The sequence below is a fragment of the Rattus norvegicus genome, chromosome 2 (genome assembly GCF_021556685.1).
Source record: "Rattus norvegicus strain SHRSP/BbbUtx chromosome 2, alternate assembly SHRSP_T2T, whole genome shotgun sequence".
NCBI classification, from domain to species: Eukaryota; Metazoa; Chordata; class Mammalia; order Rodentia; family Muridae; genus Rattus; species Rattus norvegicus.
In genome coordinates, this window is record NC_141535.1 from 148,222,573 (window position 1) to 148,241,688 (window position 19,116).

The window sequence follows — 19,116 nt, forward strand, 5'->3', positions numbered from 1 at the left end:
CCATCAAGGAGCTGGTTTTGATGTAATCACATTAGGGTCTCTTTATTACAAGTTTGAGCTTGGGCACACCACTATCTCTGACACAGGAGAACAGGAGGGGACTCCAAGCCTAGTTTCAGTAAGTATTTATAGAGGCAAGAAGGGGGTTAATAGCCTGAAACACATCTGATTGGGGAAGGGGGGCATGATGGCCTTTAATTGGCTGGTGCTGAGAGGCAAACCATAAACTTAATTTCTGCTTTCCTCTTGATTGGTAGTTGTTAGGAAGTGAAGTGTCAGGGGCAGGCAGGCTCTTAACTTGGAGGTATAGATTTGGTGGGAAGTAACATGGAAACCAGTGTTAGATGAAGGTTTTGTTGGGGGAGAGGGGTATAAAGGGAAAATTCGTCAACAACACTAGATATGGTTCTGTCACTAACATAAAAAATACTGGTAAGTGGGCATCAAAAAGAAGCACTAAGCAAAACTATGTGTAAAGGTCAGACAAATACTATTCTTATCATTAAAACAGATGTTTTTATTTCTTATGTTACTACCAAGTCAATGGACAAAGTGTTGCCATGTGCTGTTACTGGTGAGTAGAGGTAAGAATCAATACAGTTTATGAGTACAGTGAGTGGAAACGCAGACTGTGGAGTTGGCTGTTTGAATTCAACTATGTCTGCTATGTACAAAGCTCTAGAAACTAAATTGAACAAACTATGTAATTTCTTTACAACTTTATTTCTTTATTCAAAAACAGGCAGTTGCCTATCTCAGTTGAGAAGTGAGAAATAAGAAAGGAGCTGACACTCAGTGTTAGTTATTACTAAGTATTATTAAGAACAGACATGGAAGCAAAACTCTAAGTGATTTAATAAAGTTTAGTAATTAAATAGACTACGTCACTGGAAAAAAGATTCATAAAATTAAAAAACTCAGCAGATAATTTCCTAAAACTTTACAAAGAAAACTACTAGCTGATTTAAAAATGTGTTGCTGTAGTAGTTAGGCATGGAAAAATGCAAATTCAAATTACACTGCGCTCCATCTCACCTCTATAATGGCTAACACCAAGAAAACAACTCAACATTAGTGGGGAAAGGAGCACTTAGGGCACTGCTGGTGGGGATGAAAACTGTCATACTTACCCAGTCTATCAACATGGAGGGTTCTCAACAAACTATAGACAACTACCACATGACAACTGTGCTGTTCCCTAAGTGTACATGCAAAGGAATCCAAGTCAGCACAGAGCAGAGGTACTGGCATAGCCAATAAGAGTGCTGCTTTAATCGAAATAGTCAAGACACACAATCACACTACCCAACCCTCAACAGATGAGTGGATAAAACACCAAATGTTCACTTCCTTGCAGAATATACCCCAAAACTTGATGAGTCAGACCGATGATTAGATAGGTAGGTAGACAGTCATAGGAAAATGTAGTAGGAAGAACGGTATCTACATGCAGGAGGCAGGGAGAACAGAATACAGTGTACGTTACATGAAAGAGGGAGGAACTACCTGAGTAAAGGAATGAAATTAGGGGGAAGTATAATTTTATCAATGTATAAAAATGTTACAAATATATTTTGTATGACAATTAAAAATCAAATATTAATAACCATAGAAGTGCTGAGTTCAATACATTATGCAGGATACTCCTAATAATACTTGTAAATTTGTTTACATAGTTTTTGCATGTTCTCAAACAGTCCTTGCATACAATTTCTGCCTTACCTTCCAGCTCTCCCTTTCCTCTGTTTGGCATTAGCTTTACTAACCCACTCAGCAGACATGGTACTGATGTTGTTCTGTGTGTCAAAGTGTGTTTCTTTAATTTTCCCTCCATCTATTACATAGACCACATCATCTATGGTGATGCTGTTTGAAAAAGATACACAAAATATTAAAAACTACATCAAGAGATAAGATTATACCAAGCCTATAGATGCATTTATTTAAAATTTTTTATTGAATCAAGTAGATTTTATTAATTCAGACCTTTGCCTACTCTTCTCACATTTTTCAATTTTACAAAGTCAGCAGCTGACAATAGGCAGTGTCCTTATGTACAGTGATAACAAAATGATTAGACCACATGCTATATTCTTATCTGAGCACAGCATCTTACACAGTCCACCACTTTATGACCATCTCTGAAGCCCTAAGGAACTATGGTTTAACAGTAACTTCTGGAAAATAATTTGTCTTAACAACTTAGTTATAAATGTCTCCAGTAGAAAATTAGAAATGTTTAAGGCTGCATGCAAATATACAATAATATCATCCCTAACTGGAGAACAGACAAAAGGACTAAAGCTATACTAGTTCCCATGATTCTTTAGAGATGTTTTGAAAAACAACTTGTTAAATGACTACTTTGAAAAAGAGAACTAAGCACAGTAGAACAGCTTTAAAAAACCACAGTTTATATTTGCCGTCCTTGACTAATGAATGCTAAAAAGTGATTTTTTTTAAAAAAGAGATTTCAAGTTTTTGTTTTCTTTTTCAGAGAATACATGTTAAACTATACTAATAATATATGGAGTGCTAAACTTAGGTAGTCACCAATAGCTGATATTTAAAATAGTTTTTACCTAGTCTCTGCAATGTTGGTAGCAATTACTATTTTCCGAACACCAGGAGGAGTTTTTTTAAATACCTGTAAGAATAAATACATCAAAAGTGTACTAGTTTCTGACATACTTTTACAATGTTATTTCTTGAGATATTGTGATCAGTTTTAGCATTTATGCATTTAAATAATGTGTCTTGTATATCAGTCTATCATTAACATACACATTTTCAACTTGATGAAATTCTCCTTTGGTAAACCCAGATGTCAGAATCATATCACAAACAAGAGGCAAATAAAGTCACTCCAACTTTTAGCACATCTTTAACAAAAGCTGGTGAGCATAAATTAAAGGAAAACAGCTTTAATCTATGTGGACAAGATTTACAAAGCCAAACCAAAAAAGAATTACGAACCAATGGGGCAGGTACCTTGCCCTCAGAATGAATGTCAAGTCCCAGAGCATGGAAGCCTAGCTTGAGATTCAGACTGGAGTAAAACAGCCTTTTCAAATGCCAAACACTACAAATACTACTATCCCTAACAATGCCACCAAAGTTGAAGAAAAGTAGTCAAGCACACATACATACACCCAAAAGAATCCTCCATCCTTGATTATAAAATAGAGCAATCAGTAAGTAGAAGGCACATATACTAAATGTTTGTGTGCTCTACTGGGCTGGGCTGTCCAGGACGGAAGACCCTCCACACTAGCTACACTTTTATCTAATCACAGTACCACCAAACAGACTGATGGAGTTAGGTATTTTCTTATAAAAAAGAATAGAAAACTGGAAGGGAACGGTCTGAAGAGAGTGCTATATTAAAAATTATCATTAAGAAAATCCTGAATTTGACACAGTCAAAAACAGTTGTAATACATTACTGAAAAGACAGGAAATCTCACTTTAATATACTAATGTGATAAATCAAAATCTCAAACACTAACATGTACTATGTCACAGCTAATTTCTAGCTTAGGTTTTTTAGTGGTATTTATATATTTTTTCTTTGATTCAGGAAACCTAAACAAGTTACTGATGGAACCATTTCTCTAAACTTTTCTAACATTAACAAAACTACTCTGGTGGTAAATTAGCATGCAAAACCATTTTCCAAAGAAATGGCTCTTTATATTTTTAACATGGACCACTATTTTAAAGTGTTTCTTTAAAGTTAAATAACATATAATACAATAAGTCTTTGAGGAAACATATATATATATACATATATATATTTTTAAGTCCAATTTTACAAGGTGGGATGTCAATTCTCTAAGAAGCACAGACTAATGAATATTTCAACAGCAGGTTACTAGGACCCCGTCTTTGTTTTGAGTCTCTGGTCAGAACTGTGTGAGAGAGCCCAGAAACACAGGCCATCTCTGTTACCCTTTCCTCCCAAGGAATAAAGTACGTTCCTATTGCTGAAGACACCACTTCACACATAGAACCCAGAGGACTCTGGCTGGTTCTGACTAGAAATCCTCCTTCTCCCTGAAAACAGCTTTCATGATATGAGTAGGCACCAACAAGCTCCCACAGGAAGAAAGAAAGCAATAGTTTTACCCTGCTATAATGCCTATGAACGAAAACAGTTACCAGTGTGGCATGATATCCCTATGTATGCAATACTGCAATGCATACCTTCATAGGAACTGAGTCCAATTTCCCTGTCAACAATAGGTAAAGTATGTCTGCTACATCTAACCTAACCAAGTACTCAGCAATGGAGAAGTTAAGGATCTTGGAGGAAAACCTACAACTGTCACCTTATTAAACCAGTATAATTCTGAATTACATTCTAAATATTTATCCTTATACTCACAGATAAGTATAGGTCCCACCCCTAATGAAACAGAATATTAACAAGAACCACATCCGATCAAAAGGTAAAAAGCAAGAAATCATGTGCTGCACAGTCCCGACTTCTGTATCTACACCCCAACTCCTGCACCTAAGGGTCAGAGATCATAGCAGAAGGTGGGGCAGAATGATTGCCAGAGCCAAAGAAAGGAAAAGCTTGCTGTGAGTTTTCGTCTCCTGGGAACATCAAAGAAGCAACACCTGGGAAGTCTCAGCATGGCTGCCTACAGAAGACCGAATCAAGGACATCTGCACTAGACCTGGTAACTATGCAAAGGGAAAGCCCCCAAGGCCTCACCCTAGACAGAGAGCTACAAGTGATAAGTCCTAATAATTACATACATATAAACAACATTTTATAGACTCAACAGGAAATATTTATATATTTAAGAACGTATACACGCAGACGCGCGTGCGCACGCACACACACACCCACCCACCCACCCGCCCCCACTAACATCAAAGAATTAGAAGACATGAATTTGAAAGAGCAGGGGGTGGTGCATAGGCAGAATTGGAGGGAGAAAAGGGAAGGGGGAAAACAATATAATTACATTTTAATAAAAAAAAAAAACACAGTAAGTAGTTGTAAGGTTTGCCTCAATCTAAGACTGAAAACAAATTTAAGAACATACCTGTGTCTGGTTTACAGTGGGCATCAGTGAATGTAAAGGTATAATAAGAAACCTATCTGAAATTTAAAAGGAAAATTAAATTAGAGCCCATAAAGCATATATGGCACATGGATGGAGTTATTAATTAGGCTGCTGAATCACAGTTCTTAATTTATATTTCTACATATAGTAAAACCAAGTTTTCTTACAAGTGTTTTCTGACTGCTCCAATGAGTTACCACTGACAGTTTACTTTGTTAATCTATTTTGTATTGATAAACATTTGCTTATGAATTCTTTTCAAGATTAAAACAATTTTTCTATTAATATATGAATGTCTTTCTGTGTGTATATGCTATGTGTATGGTGTCTGTGAAGGTCAAAAGTCTGAGCTGGATGCCCTGGAACTGAGTTATAAGCAGCTGTCAGTTGCCTGATGTGGAGTGGTATGACTTGAACCCAGATCCTCAGGAAGAGGAGTAAGCACACTTAACCACTGAGTCTCATCTCCAGGCCCTGTCCAAATTCTTAAAATTCTCAATGGTTGGAGTCATCTATCAAAAATCATATTCACAAAAGGCCATTGGCTTCATCCTGACTATTAATAAAATCTCCAATGAGAAGAAGAAAAGATTGAAAGCCTCTAAATGCCAATATTTTAACTTTAAAGCTAAATTTTATTAGGCAAGTTTTAAAAAGTGATAAAAGAATACTTTCAAAAAACTAAAAAGTCTCACAATGTACATCCCATCTTTATGATGATCTGTAAAAGCTCAAAACTTTTAGAAAACATTTAATTTCTTAAAGGAAAAAAGTGAATTGGACTTAGATGAACAAAATCCTATACCAATATAGTCACATAAGTAACAACTTCTTCACATTAGAAAGGGGGAGAGGATTTCAGAAACTACATGAATTCTAATGTCAGTCTTGTTATTATATAGTATAATATATTTATTCAATACCTGATTTAAACATCACTTGTGACATCAAGAGATCATGCAAAGTACTGATATTGTCCCAGCCTGGTAGAAAGACCAATATTGCACCGTCCTATATAGATAGGAAATTACTAGTAAGAGAATGACATCAATAATCACACTAACAATTCCATGCACTTAAATCCTCATTATAATTAGAGTAGCTTTGAAATTTAATTACTATTTAAATGAATATCCAACCCTTTAAAAATCACAGACCTACAATCTAGAGATATTTGTTTAATCTTTTCTTTAAATATGTTAAATGCCTAAATGTTATGTTGAGATTTTCTTCCAGTCCACTTTTTAAGAAGCATTTAGGAAAATGAGTTTTTTATAGCTTTAATACATAATAAAATTTAAAAACATATTACTTGAAGAAAAACTAAACAAAACTAACCTCTTCTTCCAAAACAATGTATCGAATAAGGGCAGCAATCAAATTCAGATCAACTTTATCATCATCCATCATTTCCAAAACATCTATGGTACTTGCAGAGTATCTGCACCAGAATTACACAGAAAGTCACAAAATGTTTGTCATGTTTTCCGTGGGTTACTCAGGTTCAACCTTAAAGTTAAATCAGTCTGCATATGAACCAACAGTCTACAAAGAAGAGACAATTAAACTTCCAGGGATAATAAACAACAGGTAAGTTAGCTCAGCAGCATTTATGTGGAATGAGATCCTCTCCCTTCAAGTACATTCAAAGTCAGAAGAGTCCTCCTTGGTTGAGCCACTGTGTCCATGCCTCAAATAGACTTACCTTGTCTGTAGTTCCTTTATATAAGCTGGCCAGCGTTCTTTATAGATCGCCTCTTTTTCTTCTTTTTCTTGTCTATTTACATGACCCTGCATGAAACCCCTTTTGAACTGGGATCTATGTTCTTTTTGTTCTGGAAAATATCTAAAATAAAAAGAGCATTATGCATTTTTCCACATTTGAAACTCTATGGCTTTTAAGTCTCCCTGAGTTTTTACACTGACGACTTGAAACCAGATTCTAAAGATTATGTTCCAGAGAATGTTGCTCAAAAGATTAACTTTAAGTTAATAATTAAACTTCTCATTTAGGATAAAAAGTATTCCCTGCTAAAGAGCATAAGACTATATGCCATCTTAATAATCTTAATGAAAAATGATTTCTAGGGCTGGAGAGATAGCTCAATAGTTAAGAGCACTGACTACTCTTCTAGAGGCCCTGAGTTCACTACCACATGGTGGTTCCCACTAACCACATGGTGGCTCACAAACATCTGTGATGGGATCCAATGCTCTCTTCTGGTGTGTCTGAAGATACTACTTCCTGTTGTAATTCCTTCTCAAGGAAGGAGACAGCTTTGACTGACTGACGAAAGAAATCTCTACCCAAAAGATCCTCCCGCACCCCCCGCCCCCAACTCCTGAAGCTCGAGGACAACTTCATTTTCTTTTGCATCAGACCCCTTTCCTCCAGTTGCTTGAGCTTTTCTGCCTTCCAGCAAATTTAAGAAAGCAATCATTATGAAATGTAGATCACTGATACTCCACCATTAGTCACCAAGCTGTTGTGTATAATCTCTTTCAAAGGAACCGCCAAGTATATATAGCATGATAAAAGAAGAGAGCACAGCTCAAAGTGAAGTAAAAAACCAGAGTATAAAACCAACCAAGACCATTGTGTACTACCTCTCTTTTGAAAGTTCCTTCCTCTCTGAAATATTCTTCCTACTCTCTCCTTTTTGCCAACTTTCACAGCTTCACTCATTTCAAATTTCCTCATGACATGGTATCTCATTTCTTAACTCACTTCCCCAAACTTTATGTAACAGCTTTACCCAAAATCAAGACACATTTAAAGAACATATATACACCATGTCTTTCCTTTTTTTTTTTTTTAAAAATGCTCACAAGATAGCACCTTGTGAAGTAAAAGGCTTAATATATGTTAAGTAAACATCTAGCCAAAACTCAGCTGACTTTTCCCTATGTAAAATAAACTGTAGTTTCTTTCTGATATCAATTTTAATTTTAAGCAGTAAGTCTTCAGAAATTCTACATATTTTCTACACACATAACTTGCTCATTCATTCATTCATTCATTCATTCGGATGCACAAATAACCAAAATGAGTAAGACAAAATATTTTTAAAAACTTAAAAAATCTTGTGCAAGAGGCAAATACACACTACAATCATGATAGTCAAGTGTTATAATACAAAAAGTGGGAGATGGGAGGAAATTGGGATTTTTTTTTTTACTTAGGAATTTACAGACAAATTTACAAAGATGGAATCTGAAAGAAAAAACATGTACACAAAAAGAAAGGCATTGAGAAAGAGTCTGCACTAGCTATTAGGAGTAGCACATTTAATAAACTACAGGCTACATCATAAGGAAATGAGAGGCTGGATGCTGAGGGCTTTGGGATGACTGAGCATAGGGAGCCCGTGCTTTCCTAGCCTTTTGCCACTAATGAACAGATACGACTTTGTACAGCTTGCTACTGCTGGTAGTTAGAGGCTGGTACTGGTTCTCAGCCAGTGCTGACAGGCAACAGAAAGTGCACTAGCCGAGGCACTCTGGTACACAACCTACTCAAACTGTTTTTCAGTGAAGTTTTGTATACAGAGATCTCCCTTGAAGGAGGGACGTTCACATGATGAGATTTGTGAAGAGAAAGTAGAGAGTGTCCTATTATCCAGACCAAGAGCCATTCCAGTCAGAACCACTTGTACAGAAGAATGCAAAACACACAAGATATACCTCGAAGCTCACAGAAACAGTGTATGTCAGGGAGGAGCTAAAAAATGTGGCATAAGCTGGTCATTCAGCACAGAAAGTCACTGGTCATACCCTTTTAAAGTTACAATCCAGAAAACCAGGTAGAAGACTATCACTAAGCATAAACTATTAGCAAAAAACCTTGTTTTTATTTGTGCTAGTGGAAAACTGGCAGAAATCAAATATAAGAATAATTTTGGCTTGAAAACTTTTGACTCTCTATGGAAATGCTCCTAGTTAAAGTTTAGAGCTCCATAATAAATGAATTTATGAGGATATGATCAATGATGAGTTGTAGAAAACAATACATTAGAACTTTTTAACTTATTTTGCTGCCTATCATTTACCTTATTTTTTCAATGATATCTTCCAAAAGATATTCCACAACTGGAAAAGTAAACCCAGGTATATGTATCATTGGACAGTTACCTAAAATGGTACATAAAACATACCCATGACTTTATATTCAATGTTCAAAATTAAAATCAGCACACTGTAAGCCAGAATAACATTCTTAATCAACAAAACAGTTCCACACTACTTTTCTATCTGACTTCAAAAGGAAAAAAGTTGTTTTAATAGTTAATATTTTACTTCTACAAACTGTATACAGTCCTCAGTTATACAAAATAACACTAAATATTAAAGTCATTTTATCTGAACTCTAAAGAGTCTATTAAATGTCTATCACCCGAGATTATAAAATGATGAGTGCCCCTCTTACCAACGATCTAGATAAGAGCATTATTCTTTGTGGCTCCTTGAACGGAAGTTGGCAGAAAGTTAAAACTGGAACTAATCACCTACTAAACTGTTTCCACCTTAAGCTCATTAACATATTATCTCAGTTCTGTCACTGAAATGCTATTTGTTTCCTCCAACATGCAAATCAAATCAAGCACACAATAAACAAATGCTAAGCAGTACCAGAGGTCAAAGGACCTGCCCCATACTCTGCTCTGCATCTCATCTATATAAAACTGGGTTATTCATATCAACCTTATTAAGAATCAGAAGGGCCTAATACCTGCCCCAATGAATCATAATGCTTTGAATAATAAACTGATATGTATTTAATAGGCATTTTTACAAACTGAAAATACAATTAAATATGCTGATTCCATAATACAATTGCTCTTTCCCTCCAAATATTACTATTGTCATAGGGAGGAAAGACACCGAGGAAAAATTCTATAGTATTGACTTTTCCAAGTACTGTAATCTAGTTTCAGAATCTCTGCTAATGAGGCAGTGTTCATCCATGTTAATTACACAACCTTGGATAAGTTATTAAACAGTTCGCAGGCTACATTCTCATTTGTAAAGCTGAAGCTATACCAGCTCCTACTGGTAAGCTGGTATAAGAAACGGTGAAGAGACAGCTAGCTACCACCTGACACACTGAACACATTCCCTCAGCAGACACTGATACTATCTATCATCAGCAAACTGTTAGCTTAGCCTGTCATAGTACATCAATGCTACAGCAGATTCCCATATACACAAAGAGGGTAGAAAAATTTTAGTCCTGGGGTTTGATTCTATGATGGCAGCTCCATGTCTAACAGCAGGAAACATGCTATGGGAAAGAAGTGATGCTACTACCATTTAAAAAGCATCTCAGAAACTAGAATGCAGAGTGACGATACAATAAATTATTAAGCATTCCATTTTATTATGCATAGTATTATGTAACTTTTTGTTTTGAAGTGTTTTGGCCTTTGACATCTCTTCTAGCAAATTATCAAACTTTACTCACCAAAATATTCTGAAAATTTCTCAGCATTCAAGGTTGCACTCATCAATATTACTTTGAGATCCGATCGAAAATGGAGGAGATCTTTAATAACAGTCATTAAAACATCTGACTGTAGATTCCTTTCATGAATTTCATCAAGTACAATATGACTAACACTGGACAAACGTCTAGAAGACAAGTATGAAATTTACAACTCATTATAAAATAGAAAACAACTATTTTTAACAACACAGTCCTGTTTAATAATAAAATCTTTGGCTGGGCAGTGTTGGCACATGTTTTTAATCCCAGCGCTCAGGAGGCAGAGGCAGGCAGATCTCTGAGTTCAATGCTAGTCTATGGTCTGTGCAGGAAAACCTGTCCCCAAAAAAACCAAAACAGAAAACCAAACCAACCAACCAAACATTTACATGTTTGGATATCTATGAAATGCTTGTTTATACAACTTTGGGGGGTGGTAGTGAGGAAGAGTCTCTCGTAGACAGGGCTGGCCTGGGGTTCCTGACCCTCCTGTCTTCATCTTTCAAGTGCTGGGGTTATAAATTATAAACACAAGCTCCCCTGCTCAGTTCTTTGCTACTATTTTTTATGTCTCCACTGAAACATACTCACGAGTCTGACTGGAGCCACTGAAGAATGATTCCTGTTGTGCAGTATAGGATAGAGCCTTGTTTCCTTGGCAACCGACTGTGGATAAAAGACACAAGTTATTGGTTCCTGGTTTTCTTGTCTAAGGGAGTATTGAGATGCCCAGAAGTTTGAGAAAAATTTTTATATGTAATTTTTAGTTCTAAAAGTATTCACCACACTAATAGAAGATACTAGCCTTAAGGTGACTTTGATACTAAAATCATATCTTTTTACATGTATAACCTTTAACATTCATAGACTGAATTTACGGGCCCTACATTTCTGGTTTGGTAAACAGAATTCTAATTCTGCTTGTTAAACAGATCAAGCAACTTCAACTCCAGAAAAGGACCAAAGAAGGATCAATAATGTAAAGTAAGGATCAATAATGAAGTTAATGATGCAAATATTAATTAAGTCTATCAGGGGGTAGATAAGTAGCATCAAAATGTCCAAGACAGCAGTTCACTTGACAGAAATAATGATCCACTACTAAAATACTATTTCTAATCATTCCTTAATGTAAAAGCACATTTTAAAAAGCAGTACCTGTAGGGTTCAAAGATGAATTTATGGTAACATGCCAACTAACATGAAAACTGCTTTAAACAGTTTTAAACTAAGTATTTAAACTGCTAGGGGAACTCATTTTCTTGCCAACCACCTGCAGGGAACTGTTTCTTCTCAATAAACCCTACTGGCTTGTCTTTCAAAAACTTATGCAAGAGCATACGAAGATGACTTACTGCCTTCAAGCCTATGAACCTAGTTCAACCCCCCAAGAATCATGGGGCAAAGAGAACTGACTCCTGCAAGTTATCCTCTTATTCGTTCGTTCATTCATTCATTCATTCATTCATTCATTCATTCATTCAATTTCTCTCTCTTTTTCCCTCTCTCCCCTCACCCCGTTTCTCCCTCCCTCTCTCTCTAGTATATACACACATGTGCATATACAAATAAATATAAAACACTTAAAGTATATTTCAATGCTAATAAGAATAAACATAAAAGAGGAGGACAAGCATGTCCTGATTCAAAGTTTCACTAACATCTACGTGTATACAATAAATGACCTGAAGTGAACACTGTTTACCTTTGGAGACGAATCTGGTATCCAATACTATTACCATTGCCACAAGACTCTGCCCTTTCTGCAGCCACCCTCTCAGCAACCTTTAAATAAAATACAGCTGTAACTAAAAAACAAATTCCTTTAGACGACCTTAGTTAACTGTCACGAAAATCTAGTTTGTTAAAAAGTAGTTGACTTGCAGATGAGTTTAGAAACTAGAGATACTTATTGAAGTCTGAGATACTAAAACCATGTGGTGTTCTCTCTGAGCGTGATACACTACCAGCTTCTTTTGATAATTTCTCATTATCTTTATAAAGACCTTCAAGTCCAAGCTCTCAGGCCATTACATTTTCAAAACATCTTTTATGAGATTCTCTCATTTTCTTTTTGACTTGTCTACAATAGGTGGGAGACCATAGTCCAATCAAAAACTGTAATTTGAATATAAGTACATATTGATAATTTCTCATTTACTCTTCTATTTATTGTTCTTTTATTTGTAGTAGAGACTGGTATTTAACTCCTAGTCTTTGGTCAGTTGTTTTCTAAAGTAATGTCTATCAAATACAGAATGGAAAATACAATTTTATAATAATCATTGCTGAGTTGTATCACTTCCTGCAAGTGGATTAACATCTATGATAAATCACTCAGGCTAAGTTTCCTCTGAGGAACTTCATTCAAAACTCACTTTGGGCTGTTGAGATGGTTCAGCAGTTAAGAGCACTGGCTCCCCTTCCAGAGGTCCTGAGTTCAATTACCAGCAACCACATCATGGCCCACAATCATCTATAATGAGATCTGATGCTCTCTTCTGGCATGCAGGCATACATGCAGAAAAGAATTCTTTAATAAAAGCTTCACTCTTTATAGAAATACAGCAGCTTCAAAATGCAAAATACAGCTTCCCATTTTCACTACCATTCATGTACCCATGTACAGAGGCACTGAAGGAACAGACCATGAAAAGAACAAGGAGTAAGCCTAGTGGCAGAAGTTAAAGGATCTCATGGAGAAGACTGTAAATCAATTCCTTAAACATTTGTTGGCTTTCCTTTTTTAGATTTGTGCTAGAATTACTTTAACTTGAGTTTGCAAGTATTCACTATTAGCGAGAGAAATTCTACTCTTTATGTATTTACTGTCAAATATTTGCCAATTAAGTATTCGCTCTCACAGGGACACATCCTAAACCTATTAAAAAATCACTGCAAACCTTAAAAACTTACAGTTAAGCTCAATCAAAGTTACTTGGAGGAGAAAGAATTTTTAAAAGCGAGAGCTTACTTACTGAAATGGCACTAATTCTTCTTGGCTGAGTACACACTATTCTGCAGGCAGACCCTATTCCTCTTTCGATGTAGTTATCCAAGATGAACTGAGTAACCTGAGTGGTTTTGCCACAACCAGTCTCACCACTTATCACTGTCACCTGATGGTTATTGATTAAATTTACCAGCTCCTAGTTCAAAAGAGAATACGAGTGAAGAACTGCACATACTAAGTAGGAAAAAGTATTTAAGATTCTATTCAGAAAAGTCAATCAATCAGTCAGGTAAATCTTAGAGCAAATAACTTTTTTTTAACATTTTAGATACACACTAATATTCTTCATACTAACAATTTACTGCTTAAACAAAACCATCACCTTACTTCAAGAACGTTATGTATTTTAATATAAAACTTATATTTGAATTATAACTATTCTATCAATGTATAACATGAGAAAATGTTTCCAATGTAAAGAAACACAACTGGTAATCATTTGTTCCTCAAAACCCATGGCTTTTGCATTTGCAGAACTAAAGTTTTTGAAGAAGCAATTACACCTATACTGAACTTGTTAAATTTACCTTAACAATACAGTGAGTAATTATATAGCATCTAAACATATTATTAGATATTAAATCAAGAGATGATTTAAATTATATAGAACAACATATGTAGCTTCTAGGAAAATATGATACCATTTTATATAAAATACTTGAACATATGAGGGGGTATAGGTTTATTCTGCAACCCTATATCCCAAAGGGCCCAGAACAAATCCCCACAGATACTAAGGGACTGTGCTCAGAAGTGAACCATAACTCATTCCCTCAAGGGTTTCTGGATGCCAGTGCAATGGCAGGCACTCCACGATAAGAGGTACCGAATAAACAAATATAAACTTATATTGGAGTAGAGGGGAGCACAGAGGTGTCAAATGGTAATGAGTGCTTTGAAAAGCCAAGAAAAATAAATCAGACTGGAAGGACAGAGGCAGTCTGTAGGGCTGTGTGATGAAATCTGACCAGTCTGTTATAACTATATCCTTGGCAGTACCTCAATTTTAATTCAAGAGCTTGGTTTTGCATTAAGAGCAACATAATTGTCCAGAGGTACATATAGGAATGCTACTTTCTAAACTCCAAAGATTTTAATAATCTTTGGACAAAAATATTAAAAACTTGCTGCATAATTTTTTTTTTTTTTGGGTTCCTTTTTACCTTTCAAGAGCCCTAAAGCATTCGGTTAACTTCTCTATGAAAGAAATGTCACCAAGTTGTATTTCTTGTCAATGAAGAGCTTTTTGTTTTAATGTGGCTAACTTTTATACAAATCAAACAGTAGAAATTATTTTTTACCTTCTGCATTCCATATGAAGGCAGCTTTTTTCTGAAACGCTGAAATTAAAATAAAAATTCTCAGAACATCAAATTATATTAAAAATATATCATAGCTAAATATAATAGACCAAGAATATTTTCATATTTTATAATGCATGCGTGAAAGCACAATGAGAAACAGAATTATAGGATATTGATTTAGAAGTATGTTTTTCAAGGTTAGAAAATAATGCTACCCATCTGTTCCTACTTCTATTCTACGTGGTCATTACAGACACACTTTCTACGTCATTTCTTTCCCTATCTGTGAACTATTTCTCAATGCAATGGGCACTGGAACAAATCCAATAATTATTTTTGGGCAAATGCTTTTAACTGAAAAAAAAAATTGAGTACTTCATTTCATAACTGTAATTTCTGTTAATTTCTGGGAAACGATGCCTTTATAACTTAGTCGGGTTGTCACAGATCTCATTGACAATTCTTTATATATACAAATAACAGTTTTTGACACACACACACACACACACACACACACACTCACAAAGCTTTTTGTCAAATAAACAATTTGGCAGATAACAAATAGAATAACAAAAAGAGCAAATTATTTGATTGATGTTAACTTCTTGTGAATTTTCAAAATTATTCTGGAACCCTATACCCACACGAAGAAGTATTGAAACTGATATTGATATTAAACAAAAAAATCTTCAGCAGCATAGAAACAAAGTAGCTTTAATATCTCTCTTATTGAAAAACAAAATTAACATAATTTAAAAACTGATATTAAGAATAAAAACTAAATTAATTATTACCACACTTATGGTAAGGTTTTGTTTTTGTTTTTCAGTAAGACAAATGAGACAGTGTGATGAATTAAAGTGAGCCTTCACGTTAGAAGTAATAAAAGCTACTATGTATTTCACACAAATTTCTTTTATGAGTTTTTAAATTATTCCCTAATATCAAAAAATAATGTATCATATCAAATACAGCCACCTTAATGTATAAGGTATTATTAAAGGTATTATTATTGCCTTTCAAATTATAATACATATTCCCTTTTTGTAAATGAGCTTCAGGTTCAGTTAGAGACCAGACCCTGTCTCAGAAATGAAGGTAGAAGATACCAACAACCAACATCTATCTGTTCTCTGTACATATGTACCCATCTCTCCCCTGCCCCATCACATGCACGCACACACACCTATCTGTTCTCTGTACATATGTACCCATCTCTCCCCTGCCCCATCACATGCACGCACACACACCTATCTGTTCTCTGTACATATGTACCCATCTCTCCCCTGCCCCATCTCATGCACGCACACACATCTATCTGTTCTCTGTACATATGTACCCATCTCTCCCCTGCCCCATCTCATGCACGCACACACATCTATCTGTTCTCTGTACATATGTACCCATCTCTCCCTCTGCCCCATCACATGCACGCACACACATCTATCTGTTCTCTGTACATATGTACCCATCTCTCCCTCTGCCCCACACAAACACAGAGACGGGTTGGGGAGAGAAGAGAGGGAGAGAGAAATACTGTGTATTACCAAGAAGGGTTAAACTGCATTTTAGGGGTAAAGTTGAAAGATGGCTCAGCCATTAAGAAAGGTTCCTGCTTTCCAGAGGACCTGACCTGAATTCAGTCTCAAGCACCCAGGCTGTTGACTGCCTACTACCTGTCACTCTGGCTAAGAGAATACAATGCCCTCTTTTGGCCTCCATGGGTGCCTGCACTCACAGGCACAGTAACCACCCCCTCCCTACATCTGCCCCACTGCTGCTGCCATAACACCTCCCTCTTCTCTCTGAAACAATAAATAAATCTTCAGAACATTTTTAGAGATAGAGCCATAATTCCAAATATGATAAAGTGCTTGCTTTGCCAGTATGAAGACCTGAGTTCAATCCCCAACACTTACATTTGAAACAAGAACATGTGTGACATGTTAGCATTAGGAAAGCCAATAGGCAGGTCACTAGGACTTGCTGGCCAGCCAACCTAGCTTACTTGCTGAGCTCCAGAAGAGAAGAAACCAGTTCTCAAAAAGGCTAAGGAAGGGCCAGACATGGTGGCACATGTTTTCAAACTGAACACTAGAGAGGCAGAAACAGGCAGACTTCTGGGAGTTCAAAGCCAAAGCTACAGAGAACCTGTCTCAAAAACAAACAAAAACACCCTAGGTGGGTGATTTCTAAATGCCAGATCAGACACCCATCTGAATTTTATGCCTTATACAGAGTAACCAATTCTTTGTTCATAACATAAAAGTTCTCCCAGCCAAAAGATTCTGAATTAATTGACCTTATTAAGTCTCACTCACCAATGTCCAAATCATATTGCTTCTCCTCGTCATCAAAGAACTATATAATTTGGACTCTGGATAATTTTAGCTAATCTATAACAGAAAATTCGACCTTGATCAAAGTGACCCATGGGTTAAACCTTTCTCACATATTCAATAGTGTGCCTGTTTAAAAATAACACTACATATTACAAGATACGGACCTGAGAAAACCCCTGATGTTCCCCTAAATATGTGTTTTTGCACATTTGAAGATGCTATTACATCTAAAACACACAGAAGTCATATAATTTAACATTTTAAATAGCTTATCTGTCAAAACAGGTAATTCTGGAGTAATTCATAAAACTTCAAATCCAACAGTATACTAAAATGTTAGTAAACATAAAATGAATCATCTGGCTTTTGAAATTTTTAATTTCAACATCTGTTAAGAGGAAGGAAGCCTCAGCTGGAAGAAATTTCATAATTCTGACAATTTACCTGTCTGAACACACAATTTCTCACTAAATTACTGGCCTAGAAAACTGTTCCCAATGAAATTAGCATTCCTAAACATTTCTTCTCACCACATATGCATCTGTCAATAAGACACTATTGTCAACAAGATATACCATATAGGTTGTATGTACTTTCCACTCTACATTTTTCTTCCCACGGAGGTTGTTGAAGAATCACTCATCTAGATTGAGCAGTTAACCTTCAACCGCAAACCGACTTCAAAGGAAGAACAAGAATGATCCATTTCCCACAAACTGCCTCACATTACCTGCATCTCTATATACCGAGGGTCAGTTTTTTTCTTTTGTAAATCTTCCAATAATTGTTGGTCTAAGCCTAGGTTTGGTTCATTTTGTTGCAATAAATACTCAGAATCTCGGTCAATATATGATTTGTCTGTGATCCTATATGTCTTTTTTTCTTGGTTCAGCAATTTCTTTTCCTGGTTGTCAAGTTTCTTCTCTGAGTTTATTTTTTTCTCTGAAGAAACTTCAGTACCATACCTATAATCACAGAATAAGAAGAAAAAAAGAGCAGATGAAGAGCTACTCAACACTTGGAAAAAACCAAAGTATCATAGTATTTAAATACTTCAAAATCTCCAACACTGAAAGAAAGCACTACAACGCCATTATGAAATACGCTATATTCCTATAATGCATTCAAACTTCTGCCCTTTTAAATGGATATTATCAGATAATTTATTCCCTGAGGACTTTAAAAAATTAAAACCCATACAACAGTCACTCATTTTTTGCAGTCTTTTCTGTTTTGTTTTTCTTGATTTTCAAGGATTTGGTTCATTTTACTTCTTTTTCTGTCTGCTGCCCTTAGTGAGATAGAAATAGTAAGCTACATTACATAGCCCCCAACACTTCTAATAATATTCTCATGAATAATACATTATTTTGCAACCTTCTGAAACTGAAGCAATTTAACTTTATGCCCCAAAGAATTCTGGAAAGAGAAGATGACAGGTAAAAAGTACACCTATCAATATCTTGCACAGAATACCCACTCCTGACATTTGGGGAACATGTTATCGAAAAGTTTTTCTTAAGAGCTGGGTGAAATGGTACACACCCTCAATCCCAGGACTTGGGAGAGAGAGACAAGCAATTTCTGAGTTCAACACCACCCCAGTCTAGAACAGAGTTAGTTCTAGGACAGCCAAGATTACAACAGAGAAATCTTTGCTCAATAAAGTAAAATAACTGTTTTTTCTTCAAATGTATTTGCTCAACACTAAAAAGGATTCCAGAAGACTAAATTCAACTTTGTGAAGACACTGAGAATAGTATTTTTGTTTTTCTTTTTTGTTGTTGTTATTGTTGTTTTGTCTTCTTATTGGTCTTATTTTGTTTTGGGTTTGTTGTTGTTCTTTAGGCAATGTCACAACAATTTCTTTTTACTCTTTGCTACTCTTTATGAG

The 19,116-nt window shown here is 35.7% G+C and overlaps 1 protein-coding gene across 6 annotated transcripts in view; it reads right to left on the reverse strand.

Moving 5' to 3' along the window:
* Window positions 1-19,116, reverse strand: part of Dhx36 (DEAH-box helicase 36) — a 38,043-nt gene that overhangs the window by 14,580 nt on the left and 4,347 nt on the right. For all 6 annotated transcript variants that reach the window (XR_015663157.1, XR_015663156.1, XR_015663153.1 and 3 more), the window contains 13 exon segments: window positions 17,953-18,187; window positions 14,878-14,916; window positions 13,542-13,712; window positions 12,269-12,348; window positions 11,155-11,229; window positions 10,543-10,709; window positions 9,131-9,212; window positions 6,787-6,927; window positions 6,420-6,522; window positions 6,005-6,092; window positions 5,061-5,116; window positions 2,583-2,647; window positions 1,723-1,866 (listed from right to left, as the gene is read on the reverse strand). Coding sequence is in view for 1 of the 6 variants with exons in the window: in NM_001107678.3 (NP_001101148.1) it covers window positions 1,723-1,866; window positions 2,583-2,647; window positions 5,061-5,116; window positions 6,005-6,092; window positions 6,420-6,522; window positions 6,787-6,927; window positions 9,131-9,212; window positions 10,543-10,709; window positions 11,155-11,229; window positions 12,269-12,348; window positions 13,542-13,712; window positions 14,878-14,916; window positions 17,953-18,187 (1,446 nt within the window). In the remaining 5 variants the exon portion in view is untranslated.